Here is a 22298-nt window from a genome sequence, read left to right on the forward strand (position 1 = left end):
GAGATGTATTTTACTGTATTCCAGGGAAAAATGTAAATATTTTGTTTCTAGATTACTGATGGTTCGTAAATACCGCACATATTTTCAGTTAAACTTTCTGGTGTAGCAGTTTGGTGGTGGCAAAGAATGTCAGGAGGTTTTGTGCGCTCCCCCGAAACAACAGTTGTACAAAGGGAACCACCACTTCGCTGCAAAAAAAAAAAAAGAATTTATAAAGAACCAAGCTCTCCGTGCCTGGCTAAATGTCCTCCCCTGCAGCCTCACATTTCCAAAAGTGAGAAAAGCCATTACAGCTACACCCAGCAGACGTTTCAGTCGTGGTCTCTCCTCATCTATTTACAGCATTCACATTTTGACTGATGCAACCGCAAACAACGCCGACAGCGAGATTCGTCCCCGTTCCAGCCTCCGCTCCGCGGGGATAACAACGTTCAGCATCACAAAGCATCATCCCCCGTCCCGCCCGGCCAGGCACGCAGTCGACTTTCCCCTTGTGTCCCAACCAACAACAGCAAGAGGAAGGAGAGAGGGCGAGAAAGTTGGGGGAAACTCCCTCTTGGATCCCCGGCGTGGTTTCCGAATTAAGGGCTGGATTTTACTACGTTCTGCTGAAGGCGAGCGCCAGGCGGCCCGGGCAGCATCCCCTCGCCGTGCCCGCTCCAGGCGGGGAGCACCTCCAGCAGCTTTTCCCCACGGGACAAGCGAATGCTCCTCTAACACCAGCTCTGAATCCCGGCAACTCTGCAAAGAGGCTTTGAAATGCCGCAGCGGGAGCGCGAAGCGCAAGATGTGTCATTTGTAGATAGAAACACTATTTTGAGATACAGAACAGTCAGATATTTTAAATATTAACCGTTAAAAGCAAACGTACTTTAAGTTCCTACACAAACACATATTTATAGCACCGTTTGACACTGGCTGGCTGAGATGGGGCTCAGTCCAAGCAATAACCATATGCACAGCCTCAGGACCTCGCCAGCCTTTATTCCTCACAACCCGAATTAATTCAGACTGCATTTAAGTCTTGCCTAGGCCCCGTCCGCAGAGAGCTCAGGCCACGGGCAGCGCAGAGCTTCACTGCAATTTAAGAGATATGGTAATGAAAAGCCTGCTCTGACCCAAGAGGGATGCACGCAGCACTGAGCTTCAGCTGCCCCCGAAGGGCGACTCATCGGGGCTAAATGGAAACCTCTGCAGGACGAGGGCTTTCTATCCGATCTTAGGAAAGCGATTTAGAAATCGCGCTCATTTTCTCCAGGCATCATGCTTCTCCTTAGGCAAAGATGCATAAAGCTCCCCCGCTGTCCCCTAGGAGGGAGGAGGGTCTCTGCGCGGCTGCCCTCGACTCCCACATCCCATCCAACACTCTGGCTTTCTCCCGACCTTCGCCTGAGCAAAGACGGGCCAGCCCTCACGTCCCACCTGCGCTTCTGCTCAGTGCAGCGCACCGGCATGGAAAGGATCTAGGGGTTGGTTTTAATTGGGTTTAGTACATTGGCACGAGGCAGCAGACGCGGTTCTAGCAGCAGAGAGCGCGGCGCCGGAACGTGACTGAGTTTTGTCAGGTTCCCCTGGCGCTGGGAGCCCGCAGCCCGGAGGAGGGCGAGGAGGGGCTTGGGCCCCCCGCGCGCGTGGGACTGCACAGCACCGTGCCCACTGGCTGCGCTTCTCCCTCCTCCCAGAAACGGAAGGCCAGCCCTTACCCCTTTGCAGATTGCCACTGCCTCCTTGGACATGGACTTGGGGTAGGCTACGTTGTGCTCCATGATGGACTGGAAGAGCTCGTCTTCATCTTCTCCCTCAAAGGGAGCCTAGAGCAAAGCAAACAGAGGTTCAGCGGCAGTTCTTGATCTTTGAGCTTCCATTTGCTGCCGTGATCCTCAGCCACGCCGCCAGCCCCGGCTGCGGCGCGCGGTGGCTCGCGTCTCAGCCTCGCGGTCCCCGGGGCTGCGTCCACGGCTTCATCTGCAGCGCCGAGGAGATGGCCTCCCGCCGTGTGCCAGCAACAAAACAAATTACACGTCAGCATACGCTCACAACGGAATTTAACGCGATCCCATAGGAATCAATTAAAATTCAATTACCTGGCCAGCTAACATTTCATAGAGCAGGACTCCAAATGCCCACCAATCCACAGACTTCCCATAGGGCTGATAAGCAATTATCTGAAAACAACACAAACAGCAGGATTACACTCCCATTTTTAACCTGTTGGCACAATGCAAACTCATTTCAAGCTGTAGTCCGGGTCAAAAGGACAAGGTTATTTACTGAGACACTGAGTCCCTGAATGGTGGGAAATTGCAGTTATAAATGGAACACGCAACAGGCAAAGGGTTCAGTAACTTTAAAAAAAATCATCAGCCTTCAAATGTGCACTAAATATTAGAAAAGAACAGAATATTCACTGTGATTTCAGACAGATTCATTCCCATTCAGACGAAACTTTAGCATATTTGTTGTGCTCTGGCAGACTCATCACAGCCAGGCGCCTTGGAGCAGGAGCAGCAGCCGGTCTTGCCTACCCTTGATGCACTGCGGGATTTTTTTTCCGCTGACTTCAGCGCACTGATTTGAAATAACACCACGGAGTCTGGCCATCCGTGGATGGTACGCGGCCCTTGAAAACAGACTTGCAGCGTATGGGTAGCCAAACCCCTCTGCATTCCAGGCTGCCAGTTTGCTTTCTGTTACTTATTGCAGAACATCCCTTGCAAAATAACCTAATAACCAATGGCCCCACCCTTACCTGAGCACTGTGGTGGGTTTGGAGTTAGGATGTAACTTTGGGGTTTGGGTTTTTTCTTTTTTTAATTTAAAAATATCAACATTGGTTTTGGGTAAGGCACCAAAACATGATTTTTTTTGTATTTTTCCATGATGTACTCTGCAAAATCTGAAATACCCTACATTTCATAGGATGAATAAATTGCATAATTGTTTTGCATTAAGTAACAGATTAATACGACCCTGCGGCAAAGCCACCCAGCTGCCCCCCCTCCGCAGAGCGTGCGTGTCGGTGGTTTGGGGTACCTACAGCTGAGCCCAGCGAGGGGGTCAGTGCCTCGCTAGCAAGACCCCACGTATAAACAGGGCAAGCGGCTGGGGGAGAAACGGCCCCAGCCCTGGGAGAGCCCCGCGGCACCTTCCCCCGGCGCCTCTGCCGCTCGGCTCTCCGTGGCCCTCGGCTCGGGCACGCAGCAAGACGCCGGGTCCGCGCCCCGGCCGGGGGCCGCTGCCAGAAACCGGCCCCCTCCTTCCTTCCCCGCCGCACTGGGGTCCCCGCCCCCGGGTCCCCGCACCCTCCAGCACGCCCGGGCTGCAGCAGGAGGCTGCAGGCACCGCTGAAGGGGAGCAGCGAGAGGTCCAACCCCGGGACCGCAGCAGGAGCCGGGCTCCCACGGGCACCCTTCTGCTTTGAAGGGTCTTTCAAGCTCCGGTTTATTTGCTGGGTTGCTGCTGCTGGGCGTTGTTTCAGCGTTTGGGGTTTGACAGGCCTTGGGCTTTGCCATCTGTTACTTAATGCAAAACAATTATGCAATTTATTCATCCTAATTACAGAATTCTATTCTGCAAAGATTCCTACACTTGAATGCAAATGCAAATCGTATGCTGATCACAGGAGAATGTGCACAGCAATCCGGCCCCAGCGGTCTGCTCCTGCCATTGCTACCCCTGCTCCCAAGCAAGGCTCCAGTCATAGAATCCCAGAATTGTTTAGGTTGGAAAAGACCTTTAAGATCATCCAGTCCAACCATTAACCCAACACTACCAAGTCCACCACTAAACCAATTAAGGGGAGAGTAGTCATTTCATGTTTCCTGGCTTGGTGGCTGGATCATTTTTTAATGAAAGTAAAAACTGGGAATCACTAAGGTTGGAGAGGATCTCTAAGATCATCAGTCCAACCATCAACCCAACACCACCGTGCTTGCTAAACCATGTCCCAAAGTGCCACCTCTGCCCGTTTTTTGAACACTGCTAGGGATGGGGACTCCCCCACCTCTCTGGGCAGCCTCTTCCAATGCTTTTTTTGCTCCATGGCTGCAGGCAATGCCTGCAGCAACCTCAAGAGTCCTCATGTTCAGCCACCCCTGTCCTTGTGAAAGACCTCCGCGTCATCCAAGGGGTTCGACCAGGAGGTACGTCAGGACGCAGCTCAGGTGCTGCCACCCCACCTAAGAAGAGACGAGTTCTATCCTGCGAAAGCATCAGCACCGAGCCGCGATTAGAGAACAGGGCTGACGCCAAGCTTCGCCTCTGTCCTGGTCCTGATCCAGCCATGCGTCCAAACGCGCCGACACGGCTCCGAGCGCCCTGACAGCGTCCTGCAGCCAGGCCTGACCCTGCCCGCCGAGATCAGCCGTGGAGCTTCAGCTCTGAAATCCCTCCACCGAGAACACTTGAAGTTCCCTCACTTGTTCTTTAGGTGATTTACGAGTGCTCAGGGAAATTTAGGTGTGAACCGGTCACACCATAAAGGCCTTCAAAAGAAAAGAGTGCTTAGAAGAAATCCTTGCAGAAAAGCAGTCTCTGTAAATTGAAGTCACCGACTGCGCGCTAGGGAAGGTCAAAGCCCAACAGCTGACGAACACGTTTTGTTCAGAAATTATACACGCGGGTCATTTGCGCTCAGTACCCGTCGCCTTGGCACGCAGAGCTGTACCTTAGAACGGAAAAAGCCCTAAAAAATGGGTCAAGCAACTCACAGGACATCTTTACCCTGAAGACATGTCGGCTTGAGAACATTGCAGCTTCCTAACGGGACGAAGCACGGTCCAGCAGAAGGGCCCTGGAGCGGAGCTGCACGCAGGGACCCCGGCTCTGCCGCGGGCTTGGCCACGCAGCAGGAGACCCCCCAGCTCTGCGTACCCCCCGTTTCTATTTACAAAGCCGGGGATGTGTATATTCACTCTTTTGAGACCCCCTGGTAGCAGCCTTTAATACCATTCTGGGGTACCGCAGTGATGTGCACCCGAATTTCCCATCTTCTGTTTTCCTTTTGGGAAAAAAGAAAATGAGAGCAAGCAGAAGAAAATAAGAGTTTAAGTGATAATGCTCAGGTAAATACCAAGAGAACTGGTCATTTTTCCTGCTTTGAAAGAGTATTAATCACACACAGCAACTGAGCTGTGTACCAAGAGGACACCAATATTAATCTTGGTAGGATGAGGATATGTAATACACATTTGAATGAGTAATTAAAAACCTCTCCGGCTGCAGCAAAACACAATGTAGTTTAGCATACAAGCACATCTAGCTGTGTCCTAGCAAAGAGAATCTCTTGCTCTAAAATATTTAAATGAATTAATATTAATCTCATAATTGAAAATTCAGCAGAGTGAGTAGATTTTAGAGGGATATTTTTATGTTAAGGGAACGGGCGTTTGGAAATAATTACCTACCTGAATTTTACAAGTCTGACATTAAATTGCACCCATACTGCACTTCATGTAAGTGTCATACATGACTCCATCACATAAGTAATAACCAAATGCAAAATAATTTTGGAGTGATCTAGAGCTGTATATAGGGAGCCTCTCCTCATCAGGCACACAGCTCTTTGCTGCAAGTAGCAAGCTGGAGAGATCTAAAGATTTCCACTTCACATGGAAATATTATCCACTGATAATTCCATTTTTTCCCACCGGTCACGTTGTGCTGGAAGCGGCTGTCACACGCGGCGAGGGGCAAAGCCGAGCTCTGGGGCTCATCTTTTCCAGGAGCAAGGAAGCGTGCGAGGAGCAGCCCGTGGTGGGTGTGAGCATGCCGAGGATCAGACAGGCACGGGAATGCCGGTGCCACAGACATGGGAAAAACACCCAGAGAGGGAAAACATTGCCGGGAGACCAGCATGGAGGATTCTCTGCCCTCTGAGGCAGAAGCAGGGCGCGCGGCCAAACGGAGAGGCAGGTCCAGCATCGCTGCCTCCCTAAAGGCAGCTGTGGCCTTTGGGGGACGGACAGCGCTGACGGGACGACCTTCCCAGGCTGACTGTGACCTCACTATCGTCCCTGTTTCTCTCAGAAAGCTGCCCAAAGCAGTCAGCCCATGGAAAAGAGCCTCCGAGAGGCTGCTGAGACACGTACGGAGCATCCCCTGCCTTTCTCCACCTCCTACCTCAGGTGCGATGTAGTCTGGAGTGCCGCAGAAGGTCTTGGTAGTCACCCCGTCCCAGATGTTCTCCTTGCACATGCCGAAGTCTGCAATCTTTATGTGCCCTTCGCTATCCAGCATCACGTTGTCCAGCTTTAGGTCTCTACAAAGAGAAAGCAAAGCAATGACGCAAAAGCCCACAGGGGAAGGCACCCAGCAAAGACACAAGTTTCCTGACTCCAGGTGCTCTCCGGCGAGCGAGCTCTGGCTTGTCTCACCCCCAGACTCTGTAGGATAATGTTTGGGGAAACGAGTAAAAGTCAGAGATCTGTCAGGATGAAAGGAACACCATGCTGGGCAAATTGCTTTTAAGTGTATGGCGGAAAACACTCTCATATAGCAGGGAGACATAATAATAGATATTTTTTATTGTTGTGCCTATGAAAATCAAAGCGTACTTAAAGCTCACCAGCAATGAAGAAGTACCTACTCAGCAGAAGTCCCTGCATCACCTATGCTATGCTCCCCCCCGAAAATACAAATCAGCCGTGTTTCTCTCTGATCCGCACCCGCGGAGCACCCGTCAGTTATATCCAGCCCTGCGGGAGCTTTGCTCCTTAGCACCAATCGTGGAGACAGTTTCAGCGGCAGAGCTCCCGATCCGACTCCCAGCCCCGACCGGCCCCTCCAGAGGCGGGCGCTCCAGCCTGAAGGAGTTTTGCAGCCAACACTCAGTATTTCAGGTGCAATTTATACACTACCAGCCACGTAATCACCACGCAGTTGGGTGATCTGTGCCATTCCTGGCTTACATTCTACACGGTGAAGCATTACTCAAAGGTCTCCATTTCCATATCGGAGCATGTCTGCAAGATTTCCCTTGCCCGAGGGCGACATTAAGTGACAAGGCGGGTGACAGAGCGGCTCACTGGCGCAGGCACAAGCTGTGTCCTGCCCGCCCAGCCCGGTCTCTGCAGCTCTGCCCAGCCACACACCTCGTCTGCAGGCGAAGAGCAAACGCACATCGCACGTCCCGGAGCTGGCGTGAGGGGCACGCCGTGTCCGTGCGAGCCCTCTCCTTAGAGACCCCCGGCTGAAACACCCTGTTGGGAACAGCCTGCTCAGCAGAGCTGCAGGGCTGCACGGTGCACGAGGCTTAATTTTGTCAAGTAAGAGCCCAATACAAGGAACAGCATAATTTACAACTTCTTGCTGGTTTTTAAGACTGGTTTTTTTCAATTACTGTGTCAGGGCTTAGAACCCTGACGGGCCAAAGGCAGACGGACACAAGGCTGGATTCGGATTCAGAGGAAGGAAGGAAGAGGGGGCACTGGGGAGCAGCAGACCTAGAATCTCTGCAGCAGCTGACGGCAAAAAAAACCCCATCCCTCACGTCAGGTTTGCTCCACTTTCATCTTCAGAACAGTCTTCAGCGTCTTGTAACTTGAGCAGCACAGCTGGCGTGCCTTTTTGCAAAGCAGTTAATGGTATCTGACACTCATTAGGATGCTCTGCTCTACCTGGGGCTCTGGGAATAGTCCCGAGCAGGGAAGAGCCGTGGCGCAGCAGCTTCAGTGCTCAGCCAGCAGCCTCAGAGCCTGGCCCAGCGCTTGGCAGTAACCGAGCGAACTCTGGATGCTATAATCATGTTGCGAATGGAAAAGAAGTTTCAGCGTCTGAACCAGAAGTGACAGACTTGCACTGCAGATCTCAGAATCAGCCATTCATAAGCACTTACTCTAGTGTTAATGGTAAGAAAATAGTGCCCCGCAGCAAAATACGCGGCTCAGAATTGGTCCACGCTGCCAGCGAGCATTTGTGTCGTATGGAGAGAAACGCAGGAAACAGAGGCAAGAGAGGAACCAAAGCTGCCTGCCTACAAAACGGGGACAAAGACAAGAACCTCCTCAAAAACCAGCGACACTACGAGGCTCCCAGCTCTGTTTTGGGCGTGCGCACCCGACGGCCGGAGCCCGGCTGCGGCAGCGGCAGGGAGGAGAGCCCCACGGCCGCGCGCTGCACAGCAGAGCCCCGCCGAGCATCGCGGTCGTCTCATCGCTCCGGCTGTGGCTGGAGTTCTCGGGGGAAGAGAGGAAGGAGGAACTTGCTCACCTACCGATAAATGATGCCTTTGCTCTGCAGGAAGAAGAGGCCGATGGCTATTTCTGCTGCGTAGAATCTGAAATGAAAGATTTAAAGGGAAGACTGATAATTACAGGGGATGAATCAAAATGAAAACCTTTCAAATCCAATCACGCTAAATGAAACGCTTTGGGCAGACGTGACCAAAGGATAAAGACAGCCACAACATAAAAATACCAGGCAAGTATCACAGGAGAATGACACAACCCACCCTCCGCTCGTATCGGGTAGGGATGCGATCAGGTTGCTGTGGGCTAGCAGGGGGCTGTCACTTCTTGTTACGCAAACTCTCATGGGATCTACGGCTGTTCGTTACTGTGTGCTGGCAACGGGGATTGAAAAGTTATCTGTCATCTCGGGGGGGCCGAGGAGATAACATGCACTGCTACCGCTTTCTTTAAAGAATATTCTGGGTCTCAGAGGACTCTGCCGGAGTGCAAAACACCAGTTCAAAGCCATACGGGCTCTGCTCACTGTTTGTGTTTTTTATTTAAGCACACAAAGGCTTTCACAAGCACATTCTGCTCTGTCCAGACTACAGGGAGCAGGAGCCAAAAGCCACCAGTTAACACTCGGGTTGGCAACCCCGGCAGAGGAGCCAGAGACCCACCATCCCTCCCACCCTGGGGAAGGGCACGGGGCAGAACGGAGGCGTGCGGGCAGCACAGCGGGCTGGGAGCTCCGCAGGAAGCCTCCAAACCTCCCCGCCTGGTGCTTTTGTGAAGGCCAATTATTTACCATACGCAAGTGCGATGTATCCCAAAGACGAGCTGGAGGCACCAGCACCCTTGGCACCAGACAGAGAATCATCCTGCACCTTCCGATTCCTGCTGTCCTTCCTTTCCCCGCCCCTCCTGCCCAGGACTCGCACCACAAAGCCCGTGCCTTGGACTCCGTGCCCAGCTCTATGACAAAGGTACCTCCAGTACCTACCGCGAAGGGGCCAGACCAGGGCTACTGAACTTACACAGCATGTGGCTCTTTAAACCTCCCAACCTGCTGGATCTGGTACATCAAGTCCCCACCATTCACGTATTCCATCACAAAATACAAGCGATCCTAAAGAAAAAAAAAAAAAAGCAAACAATTAGCAGCAGAATTATTAGAGCAGGGAATCTGCAGGGGTCAGAAGTAAGGACCGTGACAGCTGACAGCTCCAGTCTGTATTTTTCATGGCAATACAATCATCACCACTGCCCTCCCCAAGGAGTGCAGGTGGAGCTCGTGTTCCTACAGAGCCCGCAAACAGAAGTACCGATTCCTTTCCAATGCTCTGGACTTCATCTCTGCACCGTTGCAGATAGAGCCGATGGAGAAAGCAAGTGGAGGAATTCCTAAAACAGAGGTTTTTCACTTCCCATTAACAAATTTGCTCTCATTCTTCACTGAGTCCTGGAGCTGCGGCGACTGCAGCGAGCTGGCGAGGGTGTTGTACACCCAGCACGGCTCCTGCCTTCGCTGCTAGCACTAGTCCTGCTCGGGGTAAGCCCAGTCCTCTAAGCACTGCTAGAAATTTGAGAAAGCGCGGGCCATGATCAACCCCAGGGAGAGCCACAAGGCAAGAAACAAGACCCGAGCGTTCCCACAAAGCTCAGAACTGTGGATTAATAAAACAAAAGCAGCTGGATCTCATCATGCCGCATCCCAAACAGCTCTAGCACGAGCCCTGCAAGCCCTGGGAGCACAAGATTTGGGCAAGCGGGAGCTCGACACCAGCAACACCTTTACCCTGGGGAACCTGTGCCTCTGAAATGCCACCTCCCTCTAATGTTTCACAGCTCTTTCTTTTAATGGGAAATGGCTGCGAAAAAAAAGTGCAAGACTGCCAAACCCACCAACCTGAACCTGCCGAGAGCGCAGGACGTTTCTGGGGGAGGGAAAAGCAACGGCTCCGCAGCACCGGCGTGCGTGCAGGAGCGGGACACAGGCTGTCATCCGAGTGAATCCTCCCTGCCAGCAGACATCTGTGCTCCGACCTCTGCGCGTGTCGGCTACGGACGAGAGCAGCAAAGCGCTGCCTAACACCAGGCCCGAGTCACACTCCTCACAACAAGCAGCTTTCCACAGCCTTCAAAACCCAGCCGTGGGGCCTCGACGCACAGGAGCCCGAAGACATCGCCGGGCTCGCCCAGCCCCGCACCACAGAAGGAAGGACACAAAGGCTGGAGCACTGCGAGAGCTTCAGGTTGGCAGTATTCCATAATAATTCAGAGTATTTCCCGTTCTTCCTTTCCTCCTTAAATAAACCTTGCCCTGCTTTTAATGAACTAAGGACGAGGAGCCCAGAAGATATGCAGATGTGAGCATTACCATCATAAGGGCTACGGAGCAACTCGGATAATCAGCTCCCCCAGCCCCGGGCGGGCGCAGCACAGCCCACCCTGACAGCGCGGTGGCCTCCAAGGTAATGAAATACGGTACCGAAGGGGCAATCAGGCAACGTAAATCCCGTGGCACTGATGGGATAGAAAAGAGATTTCGGGGCTTATCAGATGACTGGGAATTTCGGCGTACCCCTCTGTAAAGGACTGCCTCTGCCAAGGCATCGGTCCAGTTCAGCAGCAAGGCATGGGGCAGGCAAAGTCACCTTCAGCAGCCGCTGTCGCGCTAGTCATCCTGTGACGGTAACCGGAAAGGAAAGCAATACTGTGCTCATTTGCAGCTGTTTCCTAAATATATCGATCAACTTCAAGAAGGAAGAATATTAAAAAGATGGTCTCTTGAAACAGCCAGCTGAGGTCTAAAAGCAGGATTTGAGCTTTCCTCATTTGGGTGGGGAAGAGAATGCTGGTGCTTCAGAGAAAAAAAAGTCATGAATCAAGCAGCCAGATGGCTGGCCAGCCTACAGGCTGGAGGGAGGGAGGGAGACGGAAAGCTGTCTCGGCTCTTGTCTACGGCAGAAAAGGACGGGGTCTGTCCAAGTCCGGAGCATCCGAGCTCGCTGAGCAACAGCAAGTTACAGATACGTAAATAACCCCTGCAGAGACTTGCACGGAGCTGGTAAAACACACGCGCCCCTTCCTTGGGCAGCCAAGGCTCCTTCCGACGCCCTCCTCCTAATTAACCGCTCCTTGGGTCCTCCTCCCCGCTGCGAGCAAGAGAGCCCTGACAAGAGCCGAGTTCCCCATCCCCCCGTTATTTGTCATTTCTCAGCGTCACTGCTGCTGCCGTGCCCTCCGCTGCTGAGCCCCCGAGGGAAGGGAGGCCACCAGCGACGGCACGGCTCCCCCGGGGACACCCGCCTCACCCCCCGCGCCCCTCGCCCAGGCTCACACCCAGGACCTTTTCGGGGCAGAGCACCCCGAGATCCCTCAGCCGGACCAGCACGGGGCTTCTCTCGTCCTTCAGACCCAGGCAGGAGCGCTCTCATTGCTCATCCTCCCTTACTCTTTAAAACGCAGATTTAGGGCTTTTTTCTCTCTCCCACCAGTGGCTGAACTAACAGCCCCGGCTGAGAAGCGCGCTCGGACCGTGCTCCCAGAAATCAAAGTGCTTTGTGCCAGCATTTGATAATACACCCTGCTATACATTTTGATTACATTACAAATACGATTACTATTAAGCTACTATAGGTCTGCCAGGAATAATCCTGCGCTGACTCACTTCAGATGCCAGAGAGATGCTGTGTGAAATAGCTTCTCCTGCCACATTTTGATTACTGTGCCGCAAAGCCGGTCCGCAGGCTTTAAATACACTGAATGTGTTTGGTAAATGAAATTTCTGGGATAACATTAAAATGTAATCCTCCTGGATAGCATTGTCATCGTTCTAAAGGATTCTGCTGATTCCCTCTCCCTGCTCCCGCTGACACGTACCTGGACATTTTCATTCACAGGCTGCTCGATGGCTGGGCAGAGATTGCTTTAAAGGTCCCCTGTCCCCTTCCCCACGCCCCCTCCCCACTTCTCATTTGTACAAACTCAATCGTGTGCCCGTCACAAACTGAATTTCCTGCGGTTTGCGTTAGGTTTCACTCTCTACTCCAACTTTTGATCACAAGAAAGAATCCTGAGAAAAAGCGCAGCACTTGGCTATCGCATCACAGTGGACATCACGGGCGGGGGGGCACCGGAGGGGCTGGGAAATCCCGTCTAACGCCATCAACAGCTCCCGGATGAAAAAATCTCAGGGGTGCAGATACTCTCCATTGCAGCCTCCGGCTTAACACACACACGTTTTGTTCATGGAGGCGTTTTTGCAAGCAAATTGGACAAGTTGTGAGGTTGCCAAGGCAGAAAATACATGGCTGCTTTTGCAAGTGTAGTGATGTATATCCAGGAAAGAAACATGAATAAAAGCAAAGGCTTTTTTTTTTTTTTTCGAGAAGCTAAAATGTGTGACCGGGGCAGAAGTCCCTACAGCTCCATCCACACAGCTCCCGGGCACCCTGCAGCCGCCCTGAAAGGCGCTGGTCCTGGATAACTGGTGACACTGGGTCTCTAGAAGAGGCTTTCTGCCCACAAACTCACCACTGTGACTCTGTGACTCACAAGCCAAGTCACTAAAATGCGTCTTGCAAAGTGTCGGACTCCCCCGCTCAACGTTCAGGGTCCAGCAGGGTCCCCAGCCCGCTCTGCCCTTTGCCCAGGGACCGGCGCCGGCGGCACCGGCACTTACCATCGTCTGAAAGCAGGAGTGGAGCTGGGTCAGGAACGGAGGCTTCCCGGAGAGAGCCAGGACGCGTTTTTCAACCATCGTGCACTCTACGTCGTCGTCCTGGATAACGACGTCCTTCTTCAAGATCTTAACGGCGTAGAGCTCGTCGGTGCCCTTCCGCTCCGCCAGCATCACCTGCACGAGGGAGAGGACACACGCGGGATCAAAATGTGGATCTGCAATGCTTCTAGCTTGCCACGGCCAACAGATAAAAATAACGGCTTGCTTATTATCCTGCGGCTCCCATTATAGTCCTGAAAAGAGATTCAGGTGCCAAATGATGCAGCAAGCTACCAGTGGTATTTCTAAAATCATTTAGGAACCCTAAGTCTGACAAGCAACACGTCTACCTCCTCGCCAGCGCGTCGCCTCGAGGAAGCCAGCCCAAGGGGTTCGCCGACGCCTGAGCCATGGATCACCCTCCATCGCCTTCCGCCCCCGAGGCGGGCACCGGTCGGCACCCGCAGCATGCAAGCAGCATCGGGGGAGCGCCTCGAAAGCTTGAACAGAGTCCGTCCAGTTACAAAGTGGTAAAAACTTAAAGTGGAAAAGAGTAAGGATATAGCCGACTAAGAAAAAGCCAGCGAGGTTTTCTCTGCCTCGCACGCCCCCTCCACAACGCGCACAGTCATCAAAACCCAATTACGTGCCGGTCCGCCACCCAGCGCAAGCCCCTCTCACACAGCAGAATCCACTCAACCTCCCCTTTTAAACCAGTTCCACCCATTTTCAGGTTTATTACAATGAACGGGATGCACTGCTGCTGCTGGTGCAATTTTCCCTCGCTAATCACACCAGCCCCAGCGAGGATCCCCAGACCGATCCACCACGCTCCGTCAGTGTAAGCCGCTCCTCGGCTGCTGGCAAAATAAACGGACTCTGAAACCACGCTTTCCTTCCCATTTTCCCTCCTCGCACTCTCTCATCCCGTTAGATCCGAGCGCCCGGTGGAAATGAATTGCATTCCATTTGAAAGAGTCTGCAGAAATCCTCAAGTCACATCAGGAACAGGAGTTCGGACGTTGTGAAAATAAATTATAAGTCAACATCAATAGGATCGAAGTGAAATGCATTTCAGGCCGTAGCAGACTGGCAGAGGACACACGAGTGGGTCTCACTGATGACTTCTGAGACACTAAGGACAGCAGAATGCGCGCTCTTGTCAGCCTGCCGCAGACGACACGGGGCCGGAGCCCCGTGCTCCCGGCCGCAACGTGCCCGGCTCCGCAGAGCCCCGAGCATCCCCGGGAGCCGGAGCTGGGGCAGAGCCTGTCCCGGGGCTCCTTCCTGGGCAGAGCGGCCCCCGTCGGGGTTTGGGGAGAGGGCAGCGGCGTGCCAGCCCTGGGGCGGCAAGGGGACCCAGCCCGAGGACTGGGGACAAGGCAGGGGACCCAGCCCGAGGACACAGCTCCGGTGCTCGCCCACTTGCTAGAGTGAAAATAGCGGCGCCGTCGGGAAGAGTGCTTTCTGAGAGCACGCGGCTCTGGCTCGCTTCAGGCGCCTGGCTGCGGCGCCGGAGAGGCTGGCTGTCCTTGACACGCCGCGTGTCAGGCTCAGCCGGGAAAGGCATTGCGGCTCCTCAGCACCAAGTGCTTTGGAGAAGCCATTGACATTTACATTTTCATCAGCGGGGCCAGGATTGCAGCGACCGCACGCCGCACTCATCCATCGGCAGCGCTAAAAAGCAGACTGACAGCGTGTCAGCGACTTCAGTAACTGATTTACTCGCTGATGTTTGAAGAGGTTGAGAACCCAGAGCCCGGAACAGCTCGGTGTGCTGCTGTGATGCAGCCCAGCAAGGCACAGGGACCAGATCTGTGCTTCCTCCTTATAGAATCATCAAATCGTTTAGGTTGGAAAGGACCTTTAAGATCATCAAGCCCAACCATTAACCCAACACTACCAAGTCCACCACTAAACCCATTAAGGGGAGAGGAATAATTCATTTCATGTTTCCTGGCTTGCTGGCTGGATTAGTTTTTAATGAAAGTAAAAATTAGGAATCACTAAGGTTGGAGAGGATCTCTAAGATCATCAGTCCAACCATCAACCCAACCCCACCGTGCCCACTGAACCATGTCCCAAAGTGCCACCTCTGCCCGTTTTTTGAACCCCTCCAGGGCTGGGGACTCCCCCACCTCTCTGGGCAGCCTGTTCCAGTGCTTGGCCACTCTTTCCGTCCCCGGTACCAGCTCCCCGAGGTGTCTTGCCACAGCCCTTTGCTCCAAACGGAGCAGCTCTCCCCACGGAGCGCCCATGGGCACAGGCCGGTGCCCTGCCTGCTTCGCGTGGAGCCTGCACCTCTGCCCTCCCCTGCAATTCCGCACAAACCGAACCATCTCAGTTCACTGCCTCCGTTTAGCTTCACCATTTTCACGCGAGTTGAGATTTACAAGTCACCGTGCACAGGTGCTAAAAAACAGGGCTGATTTTTAAGGGATAAAAGCGGACGGGCTTCAGCCGTTCAAAATTGGTGGAAGAGAGAAGTGACCGCTCCAAGAACACCGTCTGTGGGAAGATGAAGCCTGTTACCTGGGAGTAAGTGCATTATATGCAACACCAATTACACGCAGACCTGCCTTGCTACCATATCCCCTTCAGAGAAAAAGTAACGAAACCAGGGAACCTCCGAGCCTGGCGTCTGCTGCTGCCCCGAAGGGACCGCGCCGGGCGGGGGTGGCAGCAGCAGCCCCCCTCGGAAGCAGAGAGGTTGGATTGCAGTGCCAGGCAGGGCGCGGAAAGCATCCTGGCGCTTCTCCAGACATTTTCCTTGGCGACTCTCAGGGGAGAGGCCGCTGCTGTTGGTCATGGTGTGTGTTTGGGGATAAGCGCACCAGGAGACTTCCCCGCGGGTACACACAGGTCTAACGCAAAGGTAAAATCAGCTGCCGGCAAACAGGGTTCGGCTGTAGTAAATCACACCGTAGGGGAGCTGAACTCTGCCGGGGCGATCGGAGCCCGTCCTGCACAGCAGAAAACCCCGGAGAGAGCGGTGGGTGCCACCGAGACGTCAGCGCGCGATTCCCACCCGACCGGGGACGCGGCTACCGCCGCCCCGGCGCGCTGAGTCTCTGCAGCGCAGCGAGAGGCAGAGGTTGGCTGGCGTGCCACGCTAAATGCAAAAAAGCGCTCTAGGGCTTATATGGACCGAAAATGTTTCATGCGGAGGCTTCCCAATGACACGGCAATCCCGAGCCACAGCTGAGCCAACCAGCCCTGCTCTACTGAAATGTGAAAGGCAAAAGGACTTTGCAGCCGCCTAAAAACCAGCGAAGAGGCCGAGTGTGAGAGCGTGCGTCCGGGCAAGTGCAGAGGGGTGCTGAAAGCCCCACGTTACTGTATTGCTCTCGCATCCGGGCTGGCAGAGGAAGCAGCTCCAGAAGCGCGCATCGAGACTAATGCTGTTCAGGATGCTGCAATCACTGTGAATTTGCATATGCAGAAGAGATTGCAGGCTCTGGTCTGCGGCCAATCGAGAAAATACCTTCTGCGCCCTGAGTGACAGGCGCAAAGTCTGCACGAACGCTAGCAGACTTGGCCTGTTCTCCGAGCAGGAGACGGGGCTGCTCCCAGCCTGTGGGGCTTACACGACCGTCTCCGACTCCGTCTCGCTCCGACCCTGCCCGTGGCAGCTCGGCGGTGCAGTGCCAGCGCGACAGCTTGCAGCACGGAGCCGCAGCCCATCCAGCTGCGCAGAGGAGCCTGCTCGGTGCTCTTGATGCGCCAAGGGCTGGCTCCAAGCTGGCTCCAGCACGCTGGCATCGCAGTTCCTATGGTGACTGCAGCGCGCGTACCGCTAAGATCTCGGGAGAAGGACAGCCGCTGACGAGCGGGTTCAGCGGCGGCTGATAATGTCACAGCGAGCAAAGAAAAAGACTGGGACCCGTTGCACTGTAAATACAAAAAAAAAAATGCAAACAAGCGAATGCACCCAGCGCAGATTGGTAACGCCCTGAGCAGAGCTGTGCACAGGATGCACATTGGTGAAGGAGGGAGCGTGCACCCAAACCTCACTGTGTGCCCAGGGGCCAGAGCAGAACTCTGCAAGCCAGCGCCCGAATCCCTGCCCGAGTGCGCCAACCACCAGCCCTTCTGCCACGTTTCATGCTAAGAGAGGAGAGGAAAGCAGTTTACAGCTTGAAGATTATCACAGGACATGAAAATTGTCTCCCATTGCATTCTAATCCGTAACTGCAGAGGCAAAAGAATGAGCCCCGCTCAGAAAAACACCATAAAACCCCCAGAAAAGATTGACAGCTTGATAGCATGACAGATTGATTAGCTGCAAAAATATGAGCAAGCCACATAATTTAACTTTCCTCTATTTATATTACAGCAAAGCAAGCCCAGGGTGGGCTGTGCCAAGTGCTGCCTTCCTCAGTCAGGAACGTCTCCCTTCCTTGCCAGCCCAGCCAGGACTGCCACCAGAAGAGCCGGGAGCACCGAGGGGCACCGAGGGCCACCCTGTGTCCTGGGGCTGAACGCGCCGAGCCGGGACCACGCACGCCCCAGCCCCTGCCCCTGAGCTATTTGCCAAACCGGAGCTATTTTCCATCCCCTAAACCTTGATGCCTGGCTCTGTGGGGACCTCCATCTGCCAGCTCACTCTCTGGAAAGTAGACTGCATTCTTTTTTAATTTTTTTTTTTTTTTTTTTTTTTTTTTTGTGCAGAAAAAGCTGATATTTAACTTGATTTATTCCTGTAATATAGAGTACTTGTTTGGGAATGCTCCAGCATAATAACTGGAGATATTCTGATGCTGAATGTAGAGAAAGCAAGTTTATTAAACTCCACCGAGGCCAACGCGTAGGTACTCCTGACCCTGGACAGCTGGAGCGGTGGAGAGAGGAAAATAGTAAGCAGTAAATCTGAGCTACCGATGCCAAAGGGTCAATAAGCCTGGGAGCAAGACCCGCCAGAACAGCGCGGTTATACTCAAAGACCCCCACAGCCCGCTCAGCAGCGGGGACTGGGAGGAGGGAGGCTGGCAGCACACAGCTGAGCAGGAGCAGGCAGCGCCAGCCCTGGAGAAGGACGCGGCTGCCACGGACACAACCGGCTGCTCGGCACGCCAAGGGCAGGGAACCCGCCGGGAGCCGCGTGGCACGGATCCGCACCCCTCTGCCTGGCTCCTTCCGAAACACCTGGCACCTCCGCGTCGAGTGCAAAGCGAGCCGGCAGCGAAGCGTCCTCCGCAGCGAGCCCTGCAGCCGGGCACCTCCGCTGCGCCTCCGCGCTGTCCCCGTGCCGCGGGGACGGGCAGCGGGGTGCCGGGGACGGGAGCCGCGGGGGAGCGCTCCCCGGCGAGGCGCAGGCACACGTGAGGGTGAGGCTGCATCTAACCGTAGGAACCGACGTGCTGTTTTAATAAGTGCTAATTAGCATATTTATAACATTCTGTTCCAGGGAACAGTTTCTGTCACACATTCCCTTATATAAGCCATGATGCTGACTGAAGAGTTTGCTAATGTTTCTCACATTAAAAGAAAGAAGCGGAGGGGGGGGGAAAAACCCACAACTACAGAGTCTCCAGATGCCAAGCCTAGACTTTAGAAGGGATTAGGTGTTGGGAGGGAGAGGAAAGGGGGCAAAAGCAATGCGGAAACAGGGATACGTATACGTTACTGAGTGAGGGCAGCACGGGCACAACGCACGGGGCTTTCCCGCTCCCCTGCGTCGCCAACCCGCAGCAAAGGTGTAAAACACGGAGCGACGGCAGCCTCTCCCCGGCGGCATCGCTGGCTGATGCTCTGGATGCTGGCGACCATCAGGAACTCCCTGTTCTCCTCCTGTTTCAGTGGATCTCTAAGCTCTCCGCCTCCGGAAAGGCAGCAAACACCCACCGAGAGCGGCTGGGACCTCCCAGAGCTCCACCACCAGCGGCAAAAGGCTGGAGGAGGGAAGGGGTGCCAGCTGCGAAAGGTGGGTTCACCCCTTGTGCTCAGCATCACTCCCCTGGCACTCTCTCCCTGCCTCCGCTGCCCGCCCAAGAGACGTGCCCAAAGGCAGAGCAATATTCCCTGCAATTAAGGCAATTCACTCATCAGAGCAGCATCGGGCCGTCCGTCACACCGGCAAACACCGCGCTGGTGCACAGCAACAGCAGCCCACCCTCCTGCCCGCGCCGGGCTGCGAAGCCCGAGCAGCCACCCGAGGACTGGAATTTCTGATGGAAATCATGACAAAGTTGGCAAGACCCCAATAAAAATCAAGGCTCCAAGGCACGTAATTACTTGAAGAATGAAATTCTGTTACCACTCGTAACCGGTCTGGAAAATTAATTAAAATGTTCGCGTATATTTGTAATTATTAGAGGAAAAAATGGTCAAACAAGAAAGAGCTTTAAAGACACAGGACACACCCTGCTTCCCAAAAGAGAGCATCTGATCTTTGTGATCTGACCAGACATCCCAGATGTTCATCACTGACACAGCAGCCACACGGTCCAGAAGGGAGCCGACAAACTGGGCTCCCATTACGGCGACACCAGTGCTCCCAGGCAGAGCAAGGGCAGCTCGCACCGCAGTAGCCACGTGGCCGCAGCTCAGAAATGCTAGAAACGTGTGTTAAATGCAGAAAGCGCAAAGGCGGATGCTGTACCATACCTTCCCGAAGCTTCCTTTTCCCAGCACCATCAGGAAATTGAAATCCGAAAGCTTCATCCGATCTCTGCTCCCGTTGTTGTCGAATTTAGAAATGGCATTTGTTGTCTTCTCATCTGCAGCCTTGGACCCTGTTCCAATCTTGGCTCTCTGCAAAGATGGAGACGAGATAGGGAGAAAAGAGGAAAAATTACTGAAAACAGTGTGGAGAAAGGTCATTAAAATCAGCCAGCGCTCCTGAAATCCCACGTTAATGAGCTCTTTTCCAGGTCAAACCCTACCCTGAGCTACGGGAACCTCTGCGAGCATGACAGGGACAGCACCAAGAAGGGCACTGGGCAAGTTACCAGCCCCAGCACACTGCACTGTTCAGCTGGCTCCCAGTTAACGCCTGCGAGAGCAACTGGGAACCGGCTCTGCCCATTACCCTGTTACCCCTCGCCCCGCAGCCAGCGGGACACGGCAGCCCGTGCGCCCGGGGAGCTACCCCGCAACATGCTGCAGGCCACCCAAAGTACAGAACGGAGGCTTAAATAAGCTTTTTCTCCTCAAGGCTGACTTCTGCCTCTCACCTCACCAGAAAAGGACAGGTGAATAATAACAAATACATCAGGGTAAAACACAGGACTTTTTACCCAGCTCCACCTCCGTTACTATCTGGTATCAAAGAGAACTGCGCTCCTGTGCCAGTTCAGGCTGAACGCAGGAAGCTACAAACCCATTTTGAACAAACCAGAATAGAAAGCACTCCTCCTGCATCCCCAAGCAGTCGCGCGAGCTGCTGCAACCGCAATTGCTTATTAAGGAGCCTCACAAAACCCCCACATTTTTAAACACAGAATCTCATCAGTGGCTCGGCACCTCCTCATTGGTCCAGGGGCTATCTAATTTGCTGAACCACAGTTTGTAAAAGCTATCTCACAATTTATTTGCTTTTAATTTTTAGAAATATGCGACAGTGTAAGGCTTGCACTGAGCTCAGTCTAGCATGAAATTCCATTAACCCGATTCCGGCAGTTCAATTTGGCTGCTACTCGCAGCTCCTCCAGATAGCAGCCTCACAAGTAATCTCCAAGCCTTTGCTGCTGTCGCTAATTGGTTCTTGCAAGGTTCTCCGTGCTGTAAAATTCGCCATTCAAGGTCACCTGCAGCACCTACAAACCTCTGAAAAACTCCTGCACTGAAAGCTGAAGGAACGGTCTCCAGGATTCGCAAACATCACAATTGCTAGCGCAGCTCGGCCCCAGGGAGGAGGCTGAAATCATTCAGCAGCCACCGGTACCTGCTGCTGCCGCGAGCGGAGCCGCACACGCGGCACGCCGGCTTTCCGATGGGAAAAAGCGCATACGCAAAAAGGAAACAAAGTCACCCCTCCGAAGTACGAGGGGTTTTCCTCCTTGCAATCTTTAGGCTTTCACAGCCACAACATCCCCAAAGAAGGGGACGCCCAGCCAGAGCACTCCAGATCAGCTCAGGGGACAAACGGCAGCTCCAGCACCGACCGAAAGCTGCTCACGGAGCCCGGGCAAAGAGGGATCCGAACGTCGGCAGCCGAACACGAGCAGCCTCTGCGTCTCCACAAAGCCAGCCCCGCGCTGTGTCGCCTCGCCCGCCGCAACCCTCACCCCACTGCATTTCAAAGCTGTCTCCAAAGGAAAGGTGCACTTAGCAGCAGGCAAAATAGTCATACTCTGTGAAAGCTTCCTAAATACTCTTTCACAGCTGAAAAACCATCTTGTCAGATCAGATTTGACACTAAATCAACCTCTGTGAAAACAAGCCATAATAAAATTCAAGGGCAGTATTATGCTTCCACTAAATGGCAGCCAAAAGCACACCTCTGCCTTTCAGATGAGCCCGCGCTGTCCCGCACGTCCGCAGCCCGGCAGCACTGGGGTTGGCCGCGGCACTCGGCACTTTCGGTCCTGAGCAGAGCGGAAAAGAGCAGCACGAAGAGGTGGGGAAGGAAGAGGATCTTCATTTGCTTCATCCCAGCAAACTGGCCAGCTGCAGGCACGGCGCTACGAGCAGCGCTGGCAGACACCCGGCGAGCTCCCGGCACCCAAGCCGCGAGCACCAATTTGTGCACTTGACCCGAATTTGCAGCATCACGGTACGTTCAGAGGAGACGAGATGAGGATGTAAACACAACGCGACTTCCCTGATAAAACAGGCTCAGTGCGTAGCATGGCCAGGAGGGGAAAGGTCTTTTCCAGAAAAGAGACGAAAATAAGAGTTGGGGAGATGGAAGGACCATCATCCCCGAGTGAAGTGTCTAACTTTTGCTATCGAGTGTCTATCTCTAAGCGAGTACAAAAGTTCTTCAACCTGTTTTTAATACACTCCTGACACTCACACAATCTCGAGACCTCTTTAAGGTTTACAATGGAAGCGTGCCAAATAATGCTCACAAAATTTTTTAAAAAAAAGCACTTGACCTTCGTTATCCAACTCCATTTGTCATACTTAATTCACTACGTCTGAATTTATGCAGCAGCAGCTGACGTTCACATCTATCAAGCTGTCCCAGCAAGCGGCCGATAAAGAGCGAGCAGACTTGGCAGGGGATGTAGTGCAAGGCTTCACGCTGCGGTTTCGTCTCGGGACGCTTTCTTGTCAAGCCCGGGACGTGCCCGCTGCAGACGGAAGGCCGCAGGAAGCGCAGCAGCAGGACCTTGGCCAAGAATGGCACCGCAGGCTGCCAGAAAGGGGCATTTTTCCAGCCGGCAGCTCTGCGAGCATCCGTGCGTCTGCTGCGTGGTCCGGGCTGACGCCTCGGTCCTTTCAGCTGGGTGCTTTTG

The 22298-nt window shown here is 53.8% G+C and overlaps 1 protein-coding gene across 2 annotated transcripts in view; it reads right to left on the minus strand.

Annotated features, from left to right (window-relative positions):
- PRKCB (protein kinase C beta) overlaps positions 1 to 22298 on the minus strand; it is a 137147-nt gene that overhangs the window by 19797 nt on the left and 95052 nt on the right. For both annotated transcript variants that reach the window (XM_075719236.1, XM_075719235.1), the window contains exons 9-15: positions 19501 to 19647; positions 12856 to 13029; positions 9206 to 9297; positions 8213 to 8275; positions 6121 to 6259; positions 2085 to 2165; positions 1704 to 1811 (exon numbers count right to left, since the gene is read on the minus strand). In XM_075719236.1, the coding sequence (XP_075575351.1) occupies positions 1704 to 1811; positions 2085 to 2165; positions 6121 to 6259; positions 8213 to 8275; positions 9206 to 9297; positions 12856 to 13029; positions 19501 to 19647 (804 nt within the window). The remainder of the gene's footprint in view (positions 1 to 1703; positions 1812 to 2084; positions 2166 to 6120; positions 6260 to 8212; positions 8276 to 9205; positions 9298 to 12855; positions 13030 to 19500; positions 19648 to 22298) is intronic.

Source organism: Pelecanus crispus, chromosome 11 (assembly GCF_030463565.1).
Source record: "Pelecanus crispus isolate bPelCri1 chromosome 11, bPelCri1.pri, whole genome shotgun sequence".
In the NCBI taxonomy this organism is placed as follows: domain Eukaryota; kingdom Metazoa; phylum Chordata; class Aves; order Pelecaniformes; family Pelecanidae; genus Pelecanus; species Pelecanus crispus.